At 43.4% G+C, this 15,712-nt stretch overlaps 1 protein-coding gene across 11 annotated transcripts in view; it reads left to right on the top strand.

Annotated features, from left to right (window-relative positions):
* The window catches only part of Kalrn (kalirin RhoGEF kinase), a 575,471-nt gene that overhangs the window by 338,768 nt on the left and 220,991 nt on the right, over nucleotides 1-15,712 (top strand). For 6 of the 11 annotated variants that reach the window (XM_055624990.1, XM_055625009.1, XM_055624992.1 and 3 more), the window contains 3 exons: nucleotides 4,454-4,573; nucleotides 11,220-11,438; nucleotides 13,256-13,405. In XM_055624990.1, coding sequence (XP_055480965.1) covers nucleotides 4,454-4,573; nucleotides 11,220-11,438; nucleotides 13,256-13,405 — 489 coding nt within the window. The remainder of the gene's footprint in view (nucleotides 1-4,453; nucleotides 4,574-11,219; nucleotides 11,439-13,255; nucleotides 13,406-15,712) is intronic. The other 5 variants (XM_055624991.1, XM_055624995.1, XM_055624996.1 and 2 more) reach the window with 1 other exon arrangement.

The following is a 15,712-nucleotide window of genomic DNA, read 5'->3' as shown; positions in this document are numbered from 1 at the left end:
ACAGAATCCTCTGGTTGCCTCCAGAAAAAGTACTGCTTGTGGTAAAGATGACCTCACACCTATCAGATAAATTCAGGTGGGCGGGCAGAGGGGATGACCTAATGGCATAAAACAGAACGCACTTCCATATGTATTCCTGCAGAGCACAAGATTCAATATAAACCGTATTTGTAGAATATTGGATTGCTTCTGCGGGCCAAGTCTGGCCAGAATTTGCTTTTGGTCAGTACAGACACTTAAAAAAAGAAAAATTAGCCTGCCCTTATACTTCTGTGATGAATGCTGTGTTCAGCTTTGATGACTGTTTATCAGAATCAGAAAGGAGCTGGGGTAGTTCCAAGCTAGAGAAACAAAAGGACATTGTTTCCAAATGGAGATAATTAAGATGACATAAGGAAAATGGACACAACCTGTAAAGCCAGAAATGATGAACACATACAACCTTACGAACTTTCAGAATTCTGAAGGTAGACGTCTAAGGAGCCAGGAATTTATTTTGTGGTTAGAGTTAACAGAAGTAACAATGCCTCGAGAGAGGCCACCTAAGGTAACCATCAGAGTCAGTTGCCTTGAGAACAACTTCTTGGTTTTATGGTGGATATATGACCTGGAGAACAGTCATCTACAAGCCACGTCTCCAGCCAGCAGAGAGCCAGGTCCAGGCTGCCAGCTTCAGGGCATCGTTTGTGGAGCCATTGCCTGCTCCGGGTTTTGGCTTATCTGAGCCTCTTTGACCTGAGGACGTAATAGGTCTGTACTTTCAGCTCTCCCACTAAGCAAAGACAGACTAAGCTGAGTTCTTGGCCTAGTGCTTTAGTCTGAAAACAGCAGTATTCTTCCAATCATTGAGTCTACATGTCCAGTTTCTTTCTGAATATGTATGGTTCTTCATGGTTGGAGGGACAGTCTTTGGATTTGAAAGAAGGTTGAAATGTTAGAGCAGGAAATGACCTTTAAAGACATCTGTCTCCAATAAAGTCTCACTTACTTTCTTCTTGCTATGATAAAATACCCTGACAAGCGCAACTTAGAAGAGAAAGGCTTTCTTTTGGCTTACAGAGAGACGCATTCTGTCATGGTAGGGAATATGTGGCAAGAGGCAGAAAATACATGCTGTCAGGGCTTTTAGCAACTCAGGAATCAGAAAGTGAACAGAGAGCAGGTCACTGTTTAAAGCCTTGAGGCCCGCCCAGTAACCCACCTCCTCCCAAACAGAATGGAAGGAACCATCTTGGGGCTAAGTGTTCATACACAGGAGCCTATGGAAGACATTTTGCATTCACACCATGACACTAATCCGTTAGGTAAATTGTTACTGCAGTTGATGAGAGTGAAATGCTACTCTGGTGATTTGAAAGGTGCTTTTACAGTGAGGATTTTATTTTTATCCTAACGCTTTTGTTCAGGAAAGGAAAGCATACACATTTTACAGTGAGAAAGCTGAACTGTGATTAAATGTTTCTAAAGTCACAGTTTGATATTAATAGAACCAATATTTTTTTTTTATTTTAGTTACAATATTTCTCCCACTACCTGGTACACACTTGGATGCTCAAGGGATAATAACTAACAAATTTGACTAACCAAAAGGATAAAAAGAGCCTCATAAGAGGAAGTTATGCCAACAGGACTGTCAGTGATCTGGGTACAAAGGATGATAACAGAACAGGGCGGCATGCCGCACGCCTGTAACCCCAGCACTCAGGGAAGGCAGAGGCAGACGGATGGCTGTGAGTTCAAGGCCAGCCTGGTCTACAAAGAAACCCTGCCTCAGAAATAAATACATACATACATACATACATACATACATATATAAATAGCAATCTGAGAAACTGATGCGACATCAAAATGGCACCAACAAGTTTGCTTAAATAACTAACTAAAGTAATAAAGTCAAATGACTCCCCCCCCACTCACTGGGAGAATTATAAATGAAGGAGCACAGCACTGCCCTTCATCCTTGCTCCAAACTGAACATTTTCAGAACCAACAGCAGTACCTAGCGTTTCACAGGGCACTGCATCAGCCCTGTGAAGCCAAAAGGGGGGCGGGGGGAAGAGTTATCCAGACACGGATGAGACCACTGAGGTTCAGGGAAGCTAAGTGATTTTTTCCAAGGCAGGGACAAAGTCAAGCTGGGTGACTTCAGGTGTTCTGCTTCCTCTCTTCATTATGCCAGATCTGCCTCCAGAATGGGCTTACTGAACGGTGCTCAGTTTCACCCTGCATTAAAGCCATGGCTAAATTCAGATCTTTAGGACTCCGAAGTCCAAAGAAGCCTTTGTAAGCAGCATTTTTTTGGAATGCAAGTAAACAAGAATATGGTATGATTTCCTGAAAGAAGTAGGTGCTCAAATGCATGATTTACTCAGTGGGAAGGCTGGTGAGTATCCCCACCACCGAAGCTACAGCTGATGCCTAGAACTAGAGGAAAATATTCTAGCCAGACTCATGAGGACTCGGCTAACACTGACTTGTGATGTGCATGCAGAAGGTATGTTGATGACACCCACACATGTGTCTCCAGAGCAAGCAGAAATCAGTGAAACATGGTAGAGAGACGTAGTTCAAAGTACACAGTGAGCTCCGTTTTCCAAAGAGACAAAGGTATTTGGCCTTGCAGTCCATGAATGCATGGACCCCGATTAACAGGCAGCTCTTCAAAATCATCAGCTCCTCTAAGAGCCAGCCAGCCCACCAGGAACAAGGATTTTACACATACATGCCGAACACTTCCTTCTCGCAGCTAATTACTTCAAAGATTGGCACCTCATCCACAATCTGCCAGATTGGCCACGAATTAACATCTCAATCCAAATTAGCCAGCCTCCAGCAGGATTTCTTCCTCTCGTAATCTATGCACAATAAGGCTTCACTCAGTTTCTGCTTGGGAATGAAATCTGCAGGATGCCCATGAGAGTTCCGGGGCAGGGGACCAGGCTTAGTATTTCCCGCTTGTTCAACACAAGAAAGGGAAGGGAAATAAAAAACTAAGGGCAAATCTGAAATAGATGGTAGTGTCTTCTCCTTCACACAGAGTGACATACGGATGGTATTCACCGACTGAAACTTCAGAACTTCTTTTTTTTTTTTTTTTCCTCACTAAGAAAGAACCTCAGGCTCCTAGAGAAGGAGATGCTTAGTGCTGTGTTCTAGTGACCACACGGCAGGGAAGCTTTCAGAGCCTCCGGCTTCCCTTTGGATTGATTATCTGTGCTGAATCTGTTAACCTGATAATTACAACATCTCTATTTCCTAGAACTTTCTAGACCAGCGGCCCTGTGGGTCGTGACCATCAGAAAATATATTTCCAATGTTCTTAGAAACCCCCAACCATAAATTTATTATTTTGTTGCTACTTCATAACTGTAATTTCTCAACTGAGCAGTGTCTCAGATCCTAAGACCACCAGAAATATGTGTTTTCTGAGGGTTATGACCCATAGATTGAGAACTCCTACAGTCTCTAGACAGTACTTCTTGCTCCCTCTATCCTGATATTTCCAATTGTAGATTTCTTTTCCCCACAGTACTTATTAGGAACCCTCAAAGTTGTATCTAGGCCACGGGGTAATTTAAGTTGATTATACTTTACTTTCCCTTTTGGTAATCATCTGCTCTTTGAATTTTTCTTGCTTTCTCTGTCTTTTTGAGTTGTTTGCTCACTCAGGCTTGTATACTCTGGGCTGTTATATGACTTGTGTAATCTTCATTACTTTCATAACATTCTATGCAGCAGCCATTAAGTGAACTATGTAAGATTAAAATTTGACTAGAAGATTGCCCTCGACTCTGGGGAGTTCACATTTTAAGAGGGGGGTAAAATACATGTTGAAATAACTGAAAAGTCATTCTGTGGTAAGCCACATTAAAGTGAAACGAACAAAATGGCACAGGCATAGTGCATGAGGAAAAGATTATTTCTAACAGGAGGACTGAGGCATGCATGAATTCAAGATGTTCTTATATGAACTGGGCCCTTAAAAAAAAAACCAACAGAAAAAAGGAATTGGGTAGGGGGAAAGAATATGATCAAAATATATTGTATGAAGTTCCCAATAAATAAACAAAACATAAAGACATAAATAATAAAAAGCTGAAAGTAAAAGATACCAACAGTTGGAACTTATCTGTTCCACTCTGTGTTCTAGAAAGAACTTTAGACATACATAGATTACAGCCAGATGAAGTCATGCTCCTTAATTTGGTGGGGACATTGGGACAGCAGGTGATACAAGGGGAAAACAACATGAGAATAAAGCTGATACAGAAAGTACACGCCTTATGACAGCAGACATGGAAGATTGGGAAGGTGGCTCATCGGAATCCTTGCTGTCCTCTCTCTAACAGGGAAGCGAAGATAGCCCTTTGATTGAAGTACCCATAGGGAAGGCAGCAGCTCTGGAGAAACTGTGGAGGGCCATTCACATGTGTGCTTATCCCCAACTCCCTAGGTTCTGGGGTGGATCCGAAATGGAGAGTCGATGCTGAACGCCAGCCTCGTCAATGCCAGCTCCTTGTCCGAGGCAGAGCAGCTGCAGCGGGAGCATGAACAGTTCCAACTAGCCATCGAGGTAACCCCCAAATCTGGATGCACTGCCTCTGTTCACCTCTCTGACTCTGGGCTTCGGGTAGGGTGGCTTTCTGAGATGCCAGTGTTCCCTCAGGTGCCAGAGTTCATGTCTTCCTGGTGACATAGCACAGGAGTCACCAGGACGTCACCTTCACACTCCTGTCTGCAGAGTGCAGGATTCGTTCTGCACACATAATATCAGGAGCCGTATATTTGTACTTCAGATGAGAATGTTTGCTGCTCACGGGTACCATAAGGCCCTCATAGTGTGAGATTTTTACCCATCACAAACTGTGTACCAGGTGAGAAATACAAAGCTAAAAGGTGACAAGGCCTCCAATTGAAGACGACTCAAAAATGAGGATAAATAGGTGTGCAAGTCAGTAATAAATTGGAAGAATGCTTTTAAACACTTACAATCCAGGTTAGAATCTGCCTTTTAACAAGGACCACAAGCATTGCAACAGGCTGTACCATATAGTTTGCATGCTGAAAGTGTCTGTTCAGTTATGCTGGCAGAAGCCATGTTTGAGGAATAAACTGTGACTACCAACTGGGACTTTTTAAAAGCCTATTTTAAAAGAAAATTCACTTGGATAAAGTAATGTTGCCTTGCTTTAAATAATACCTTCAATTATTTTCCTACCAGGACCTTCTCCTCCCAGAGAGACTTTAGTAGATTGCTTCTCAGTGGTATCTGAGAAAGAATAGAAATAGGGCATGGAACTATATTAAAAACAAAACAAGTTCAGCACCAGTGGGGAAAGAGAAAAGAATAAGGATCTCAGATGCTTGTTACATGGAGTTCAGTGTAGAGCTTTGCCTACCTCTGAGTGAGCGGGAACTATAAATGGAGCTATTTTCTTGCAAATTATTTTTATATAATCATGGCCGAAAAATAACAAATTTTAATTATCTATGCTCATAAATGTCTTTTAATATAGTCATCCAGCTGACTGCTGGCCTTCCGTAACTAATATTAATTGAGTTCAGCCACTTAATTTTCCAGAAGTCATCTTTCATGCATGTAAATATGTTGTTAGGATGAATGACATGTTTCCATAAGACACTTGATATCTTCTTAGGAACTGTTATTAGTCTGTAAGCGCTGTCAGGGGTCTGAGGTTGAAAAGCAAACAGTATGTTGCACACACAGCAGAAGCAATGCATTTACTCTCGAAGAGCTACCTGGAAGCAAGGAGTTTTATGTCTCTGTTACAAATTACTGGCACCCGCAAATCGATAGTGGTGGGAGCTCCTCAGGAGAGACCTAGTTTGGGGTTACAACCAGGTATTTAGTGGCCAAGTGTCTACAGCAATGGCTCTCAACCTGTGAGAGTCATAACCCCTTTGGGGTCCAATGACCCTTTCACGGGGGACACAAATCAAACATTCTGTGGATTTTATATCCGAACAGTAGCAAAATTACAGTTATGTGGCAGTGATGAAATAGTTGTGTGGTGGAGGGTCGCCACAACGTGAGGAGCTGTATTAAAGGGCCTCGGCATTAGGAAGGTTGAGAACCGCTGGTCTCTAGGTTTGCATAGCTAACCCAGAGGGTTAGGCCAACAGGCTACAGGCATGGCCCGAAGCCGTGGGGGATTTAAGCAGAGATAACTCTTGGTCATCTTTCTCCACAAATAAGAACATTTGGATTGGATGATTACCATTCCAGGCTCTTAATCAAACGTCTGCCAAGTCAGACCAAGGGTCCCAGCACACTAGAGTACCTCTGTGAACTTGAGAAAGAGTAGGTACATGTTTCCACGGTGTGTTGCTATAGTAACCCCTATGTGGCTGTCTATGTCATACATGTTAATTTGGTGAGCTGTCACTACACTGTCACATAGTAGAGCCCAGCTAAGAACAAATGTCTCCTACTCCCTCGTGGGTTTTGTGGGGGTATTACTTTAGTAAATAATTGATGGTGAGCGGTAGGTGACTCTAGGGGTAGTGTCTGATCTCAAGAAGAACAGAGAAGATAGAATTCTTAGAATGTCTTGGTAATGGAAGCTCATCAGGTTGCAGTGTGGCTAGATAAACAAGAAGCACAACCAGAATTATTCATCTGCTCCTCCAGACAGCCCATAGTTGTCTGTACACTGAGTTTAGACTGGGTTCTACATCTAGAGAGGAATATGCCAGAGAGGATGCAAGCAATGTTTTTTGAGACCAAGTCTCACTACATAAGCCAGGCTGACCTTGAACTTACTATGTAGCCCAAGCAGGACTCAAACTCCTGGCTGCCCTAATGTTTGACCTCCTGAGTGACAGACTACAACATGTACTCTTGGCCGGATGTAAGCCATTTTAAAGAGAGGTTAAGCAGCCTAGTTTGGCTTTCCTGTGTGCCAGTATTACTGAAGGCCTTTGTGCTGATCGCTGGGTGTGGGGTGGGGTATAATTTGCCTTCTTAGAACCTATGAAAGAAAGCTGAAGGTTTTATAGGGAAACCAGCCATTGGTGAGATGATGCCATCTGCTGTATAAACTGACACATTTTTAAGACTGAAGGATACTGGCCACTCCTATAATCCCAGAACTCCTGGAGGCCAAGGCAGGAGGATTAGAAACCCAGCCTGGGCTACCTAGAGCCCCTATCTCAAATAAAAGGAAAAGTGAAGGAGCAGGTTATTGATAATTAAGCTAGAAAAGCAGTCAGAAACTGGAATGGTCCTGGCCAAGCCAGGATAGTTTTAAGCCTTGCTTTGGTGGTTTCCCTTGAAAGGTCAGAATTTGTACCTGATATAGATACAGCCTTGTTTTCAGGAAAATATCCTGAGAACATTTCACACAGTGAACCAAGCAGGGCCTCAAAGCAGAGTAGTTATGAAACACACTGGGTTCTTATTATTAGTGCACTGGATACACTGCTGTGTATTCATAGAGAGAAGCTGGACTTTAAAATCTGTTTCTATTTGAAATCCTCCTGTGCATTTAAGCATAAATGTTATACCAGAAAAGTGGTTAACACTGGATAATAAATTCAATTGATTTAGTTCAATTTTCTTGCACTTAACGCCTACTAAATATTAATGTCCTTGATAATCCACATCTTAAAACTACAACACTCAATAGGATTAGATGATAAGTTTATTAGATGATAAGAAAGTAAATGCAAAGTAATGACTTCAGCTTCGCAAAGCAGAGATTAGGACACACAGATAAGAATTTATCATTTAGGAAATTAAAGAGGAAAGGCCCACTCAGGAAGGTTACAGAATAATGAGCTTCAGAGTAAGGGACAAGGTTTATCACATGACACAAATTATAGGAAAGCTGAGATTGCTCCGCACTCTGAGGAAGAAAGCATCAAAACAGGTTTATGATGACAGTTATATGCGGTTTTACATGTTAAGGGCAGAAGAGATAATTGTCATAATCACTAACATTCATCTGGAAACCTTCCTCCAAAGAAGAAATGCTCCAGATTTCATTCTACTCTTAAAGGAAAAAGTCATACGCTGCAAAAGAATATAAGTCTGGGAATAGGTTAAACTGAAGTCTGGGTTTATCACTTGTTTTGTTGTAGGTTTCAAAGCAAGTCATTTAGCCTGCTGTGCCTTGATGTCTCAGTCTCTGAGATGGAAATAAAGTCCACCTCATAGAAGGGCTGTGTGAACCAAAAAAGTCAATGCATAAACCACACACACCTTGGAGAAGTGACAGCCATTTGAATGAAGCCACACACACCCCTGCTGTGACAGTTTTACCTACTAAGCCACAGGAACCCTCCTAGAGTTAACAAAGTGACAAAGCAGTTCAGAGAAGTGGGGGGAGAATCCCTGAGTTTCAAGCCATCTGAAAGGGTTCATTGAAGGAAGGCAGATTCGAGGCAACTTTCAAAGGACAGATGGGACATTGACAGGGGCTTGGAGCAATTACCAAAGACAGGAAGAAGGAAGAGCAAAGCAGGAAGGTTTGTGGCTTGCTTCCAGAGATTTGGGGAGAAAGTGTAGTTGGTATGATGAAGCAGGTACAGACCTCTTTGTGGAGGGCTCTTGTGATAGCAGGTTTGTACCTAGGTTTGAAGCAATGAGGGAGCCGCTGAAGACCTCAGAACTGAGAGAAAGGGGTGGAGCTCACAAAAAAAACGAAAGCTCTAGAGATGGAAAGGATAACAGAAGCACTTCCTGTTGCATCAAATTAAATGAAACTGCTGGAAATGTCCATGAGGAACTGGGAATGTATCTCAGTGGTGGAATTTGTGCTTGGCATGTTCAGGACCCCAAGATAAATACCAGATGAAAAGAAAAGAATAAGAAAATGTGAGGAATTGGATCTATGGGTTAGAGCCGGAAGGAAAGAAAAGTAGCCATCTTTCCTCCATAAAAGGGCATCTGTGAAGTTGTGAGGGTAGGACTGGGTTGGAGGAGGGAGGAGCAACAGTCAGAGAAACACTTAGATTGTAATTCTAAGTGTTAGGGAAAATGAGTAAAAGGAAGCCACCAACATACGTGGCCAATGACTTTGAGGAACCATTTTTAGAGACAGGTTTGGCTTCTGTGGAGAGTTTGGCATCTGCCCTGCCACAGATGGCGACACCTCCCCAAAAGGGTGAGAGGTGGGCTTCCTTGTATCAGAAGACAATTCCAGAGGAAGATCAGTTAGGGGAGGCCTCGTCAAAAAGGAAGTAATAGAATCCAGGGGAGTAGGTAAGGGCTCTGAAGATGTGAACTGTTAGCAAGGGATGACCTTTGTACCTCTACATTAAGGGGACAAAACGGTGCCAGTAAAACAAAGAACATCGGGGATTCATAGGGATCGCTCTGCCCACTAGTTTACCTTCTCTAGCTTCAGTTAGCAGTGAGGAGTTCAGCACTGAACTCAGTCATCAAAACCAAGGCTTTCAGGGTGAAGGCAAAGGCACAAAGAGCCTGGGAGGCTGGCAGAGATGAACTAATGGCTGCCACAGGTTCAGGTGGGCAGGGGTGAGCACATAGAAGCCTTGTAGACAGGGCAAAGTAAGAAAGTACGTAGTACATGCTGTACTACGTACGTACAGCATGTAGTCTGTTGAGGGGAAAAAGGCGGATGTGGTGAGGATCAAGAAGAAGTTCATGTAAAACTGAGGGAGGTTGCCCTCAGACCCAAGGAGAGTTGAATAAATCAGCTATTAAAAATGTTCTCAGGGGGTTGGGGATTTAGCTCAGTGGTAGAGCGCTTGCCTAGCAAGTGCAAGGCCCTGGGTTCGGTCTTCAGCTCTGGAAAAAAACAAACAAACAAACAAACAAACAAAATGCTCTCAGCCCTGTTGCTTAAGCCAAGTAGAAAGGAATTCTGGAGTATCACCAGATACTCTAGAGGGTTTCTAGCCAGCATTGTTTACTACCGTTAGCTGGGAGGATCCAGTGGCTGAGTTTTCGATGCTGCTAGCTTTTCCAAGTCAGTAGCACTCTGATGTTCCCACAGGAATTGTCCTAGTTAGAATTGCTATTGCTGTGGTAGAACTCCATGACCAAAGCAAAGTTGGGGAGGAATGGGAAAAGTACACTTCCTCATCACTGTTCATCCTTGAAGAAAGTCAGGGCAGGAACTTGAGTAGGACAGGAACCTAAAGGCAGGAGCTGATGCAAAGACCATGGAGGGGTTGCTGCTTGCTGGCTTGCTCCTCATGGCTTGCTCAGCCTGCTTTCTTGTAGAACCCAGGACCAATAGCCAAGGGATGGCCCCACCCATAATGGGCTGGACCCTCCCCCATTGATCTCTAATTAAGAAAATGCCCTAGAGGCTTGTCTACAGCCCCATCTTATGGGAGTCATTTCCTTAATTGATGTTCCCTCCTCTCAGATGACCATAGCTTATGTCAAGTTGACACAAAACGGCCCAAAAGAGAGATCATTGCATTTGTCTTCCACAGCTTGAAACTTTGCTTTTTGTTATTGTTTGTTTTGTTCTGTTTTTGCCACTTAGTCCTCCAGCCAGGTCCCCCAGCCTCTTGCAGTTAAGGGGCAAAACACAGTTAGTCCTAATAGAAACCATAAAGAAAGTGAGATGTGAGATGCCTATCTCCTAAAAGTCATTGTAAATAGCAAAAGGACCCTGCCCTGGGACTGCACTGCTCAGCTTCTTTGGTGGAGAAACTGCCAGGACAGGGGTGGGACTTGAGAGGTCACTCTTCAGCTCTAACACCCTGCCAAGTTTACCCTTTTCAACTGACTGTTACTGTTTAAGATTGTGTGTTGCTTGCTAGCTGAGATGTGCGTTACCTGGGGTGGTCGGGGGCAGGGGGAGATGCTTACTTAATCTGTAAAATGCTGCATCAGTTCAGTGATAAGCAATTTTATGATTAGGTTTGGAAAGGAGATTAAACTAAAAGGCCAATCAGTAGGCAGGTTTATACACAACTTCTGTTTCTCTACTATGTGAACTGAAATATTCTTAAAAATCTAGGATAGTGGAAGTAGAAAGTTAAGAATGGGGTCAGGATGTAGGATCCTGAGAAATGAATGAAAATGTATGATTTCCTCTTTTTTAAAAAAAAAATGTGCTTAAAAGACAATAATGTGTTGATCATCATGACAAATGGATCAGGCATTTAAAGCTCTTTAACTTTTCTGCATCTTTCCAATCACACCTCACTCCACCCCCTCCCATATCACACCTGGGCTGCTCCCATGGACCTCTCTCTCCTCCCCTCGTGCCCAGTCCCTCTTTCATGCCACTTCCTTGCAGAAGACGCACCAGAGCGCCCTGCAGGTGCAGCAGAAGGCGGAGGCACTGCTCCAGGCTGGCCACTACGACGCCGATGCCATCCGGGAATGTGCCGAGAAGGTGGCCCTCCACTGGCAACAGCTCATGCTCAAGATGGAAGACCGGCTGAAACTGGTCAATGCCTCTGTGGCCTTTTACAAGACCTCTGAGCAGGTGAGGGGGAAGTCTGTGGACGTGAGCGGAAGCTGAGGGAGGCTATTTCCTGCCTCATGTTATAGCACAGCATTAAAAGCCAGGCATGTCCACACTAACTTTTGAGAACAAGAGGACGGCTTGCGGAAACACTACCCTTGGCACTCTTACTCCCCTCCCCCCTTTACAGCAAGAAACCATGGGATTTTCTTTTTCATAAATTTCTCAATCTCATCAGATCAATACGGTGGTGTTAGAGTAGAAAGTGGGTGTGCTGAGTGCTAGCTCTGAGCAGTGTATCAGTCAGGCACTGTCATAATAACTCTGTAACAAATACCCCCATCCTTGATAATAAAATCAGCATTGCTTTTCTGTTAAGTGTCTAGGGTCCGCCTGATTTCACCGAACTTGGTCCATCTAGACTCCCATACTGCACCCTGCAGCTGGTTCATGTGTCTTTTTTTCCTCCCTCATGAGCAGCTACTTAAAATGCATCCATAGTCAAAACAACTCAGACTCTACTGTACGTGTCGCTTCAAGACTGATTCTGTCCTATTCAGGAACAGGTCTCAAAAGTCTTAGTCTTGACATTTCTGCATGTTTTGTTATGTGTTTTATCTCAAGACATGCGCTTGCCTGTATGCTTTGTGTTTTGCATTAAAAGAAGTAGTAAAGGCGGAGGCTGGACAAGTGAGCTCATGATCAGGGACAGACTTCTTGTGACGTGGCAAGCATGTGTGGCTATGAGGAGGGGGTTCTGCCGGTGACTCAGAGCTCAGGGAACGTTCTGTCCAAAAGCCAGCCACATCCTTGGGTGAGGCTATAGCTCAGTCAGTAGAGAATTTGCCTAACATCAAGCCACGATGGGGGTAAAACCTGTTTTCTTACGTATGCTAGGCAAGTGTCTGCTGAGTTTTTATTTTCTGTACTCTCCATGCAGCAATACCAGGCCGCCATGAGATTCCCACTGTAACACTCAACCTAACTTTCCCTGTGAACTCTCTTTAGATGCTCTGCTCTCTTCTGAGGTCATTGGTAAGGTCACTCAGCATGGCCTCTGAATTTTTATAACAACAACAACAAAAAAATTATGTCTTCGAGGTTAACTCAAATGTATTCTCCCTCAGAAAGAAATGTGATTTTATAATAGATGCCCTAGAGATGTCACTGCCTTATGGCAGGACTTTGAACATCTGTCCTCAGGGGAGTAGAAAGATGACTTTTGTTTATGGCCCATAAATCACACTTGAGAAGCAGCTTTCCCCTTTACCACGGCTTGAGGCTCCCGACTGACAGATGCTGAAGAAAGTCATCAAGTGTCTTCTCCAACCCCAGTCTACATGATCATAATTATCACGAGGTTATAACAGTATAGCTAGAGAGCATAATACATACATACATACAATGCATATGAATATATGTGTGATATAGGTTACATATGTGTGTATATGTATGTGATATATATCGTATATGTGTTAGCACATGTATGACATATAACATATGTGTATATGTATGTATGTATATATGTGATTGATTTCTCACTTTGGAGGTCCCTATATATCCAGCCTATTTCATTTCTTGCTCTTCATCATATTCCTGAGTGAGATTATCAACCTTTTCAGCCCTCAGCTATAAAGGAATAATTCCACAATTGCCATCTCCAGTCGCAAGGTGCTCAGAATACCTCTTGAGAATATCCAGGAGTGGTGGCTGCTCTGGACCCCCAAGCTGAACTTCACATGGAGAGCTTTGCCATGTGGAGTGCCGTCACCGGAGTCCCGCTGAGAATCCCTGCTACGCGCTCCACTTACCGAGCCTCTTCTCCCATGATTCACCAGGTATGCAGTGTTCTGGAGAGCCTAGAGCAAGAGTACCGGAGGGATGAGGACTGGTGCGGCGGGCGAGACAAGCTGGGGCCCGCGGCAGAGATGGACCATGTCATTCCGCTCCTCAGCAAGCATCTGGAACAGAAGGAGGCCTTCCTGAAGGTCAGCACACACAGCCACACACAGCCACACACACTCTCTCTTCCTACCAGCCAGCAGCCAGGGTCATCAGGGCTTCCCGCACCCTGGTGTTTCCTGCCTCTTCTGCAAAGAGGGAAGGGGCTGAAGATACACCGCCTGGTTAAAGTATAAAGTCGTAAGCCTAACTTCACTTCCTTCTTGACACTTACGGTGTCATCAGGTATAGGGTACCTGATTGTTGTTGCCACTGCCAATATCACACAGTTATGGTCACATGCTTTCATTCACTGACATTCAGTTTATAAAAAGTAATTTGTTATTCTTTTCTTTTGTGGTGCTAGGGACTGAACATAGGGCCTCACCCCTGTCAGGCAAACACTCCACCACTGAGCAGTAGCTCTAACCCTAAAATGATCTTTTGGCTGAAGAGTACAAGCCTACTTATACAGTTATTAAAATGAACCTTTCATAAGTAGATAATGCAAAATTGAGAGTCAATAAATTGAGATGCTATTTATCAGTCTAGCAATTTTCAATTAGTATCACGACATTTATTCTCCTATGTGAAAGCAGAAACACATTTCCTGGGGGGTTCTGCTATGGCTGTAGTGTCTCAGGGAGGGAAACCAGCCCTGTCCCATACAGGTTTTTAGCATCCAGGGATGTCCTTCTGACTGTCCCCCAGCAGTGGGTTGCTTGGTTCAGGCTGGTCTACAGGCTTCTCTCGCCCCAAAACCTCACACATCCATGTTCTTCCTCTGGGATTTCTCAAAGGATAAGAGAGAATTTGTACACCTTAACATGCCTCCTCTGAAGGTCTCTAACTAGCTGCCTTCTTTACTAGAGCTCTTGTACTCTTGAGCACCCAATCCTTTTCTTCCTTTCATATGACCACCCCCACCCACATGCACCCACCCTCCTTCCTTCCATCTGGTTTCTGCACAGGTATTGGTCAGAACCCTGAATAAACAGCTTATACTAATACAGATAAGTAGAAATTTTCCCATACAGTGCTTAAAATAAGTTACAAGTTTCTCTGTTTGAAAACAATTGAGGAAGCATGCGAAGAGTTTTAAGTAGAGTTATTAAAGTGTTTCTTGGGGCTAGGAATGGCTTAGGGGAGAAGAACGCCTGCTGTGTAAACCTGAGGAGCAGGGTTTGGATCTCCAGCATGTATGTAAAGAGACAGTCATGGCCTCACACAAGCCACGTCCCCAGCGCTGTTGAAGACAGAGAATGGAGGATCATTGGGCCTTGCTGGCTGCCAACCTAGCTCTGTTTCTGTTGGAGACAGTCTCAAGAGAGTAAGATTGACAGTGATGGGACAGGACACACAACCTGCTCTAGCCTCCTCACATGCGTGTTTCGGCATCACACCCCCACACACACCTGCACAATACACCACACACACACACACACACACACACACACAGAGAGAGAAGTAAAGATTATGTCTTCATAAAATTAAAGGAGAAAGAAAACCATCCGGGCTGATGTTTTTCGTATATTCCTTGAGCCGTGGAGAAAAACTCCCCATAACTGTGAGAATTCTCTACCCAACAGACAGTGTGTGGCTTTCTGCTTATTCTCATTTATTGGTCAATCTAGAGTCTTTAGCTTCAGACCTTCACTGATGCCTTTCAGTTCATTAGCCTTTGAGTTCCTGGGCCCATCAACTGGCTTTTACCAGATATTAGGAGCTTTGTTGCTAATTTTTATGTTAACATAAATGTGTGTGATTTAAAAGTTATATCTATTATATAACAATTATTGTAATTATATAATTTGTATGATCAAAAACTAAATATGAGAGGATTTAAAATTTTAACAACTTGATCTACAGATAATTTATTAATTTAAAATTAGGAAGCAAGTATGTGCAGTTTTATAGCTATGGAAAAAATTATTTTTAGAAAAATTCATAAATTGTATGTGCTTAAGGGATACTTGAAACACTCTGTCAGTAGATCTGGATTCTAGAATGAAGTGCTTCCTTCCTGCTGCTCTTCCCAGCCCTCAGCCCTTCTCATCAGGAGAATGTGGCCTGTCCTCTTTGCCAGGCCCTGCTGATGGGAGCCTTCAATGGCTCTGATTTCTTCATGGAGACTGATATTTCTCAGGAGAAGAATACTTGTTAGTGTTATTTAGGTAAAAGGGATGTAATTGCAAAAAGTAAAAGAAAGAAAGAAATGAAGAAAGAGAGAGAGAGAAAAAGAGAGAGAGAGAAAAGGAAGAAGGAAGGAAGGAAGGAAGGAAGGAAGGAAGGGGAAAGAAAGAAAGAAAGAAAGAAAGAAAGAAAGAAAGAAAGAAAGAAAGAAAGAAAGAAAG

Source organism: Psammomys obesus, unplaced genomic scaffold (genome assembly GCF_907164565.1).
Source record: "Psammomys obesus unplaced genomic scaffold, mPsaObe1.curated_primary_1811, whole genome shotgun sequence".
Classification (NCBI taxonomy): Eukaryota; Metazoa; Chordata; class Mammalia; order Rodentia; family Muridae; genus Psammomys; species Psammomys obesus.
The sequence above is the reverse complement of the archived record's forward strand: the minus strand, read 5'-3'. Positions and strand labels throughout refer to the sequence as shown.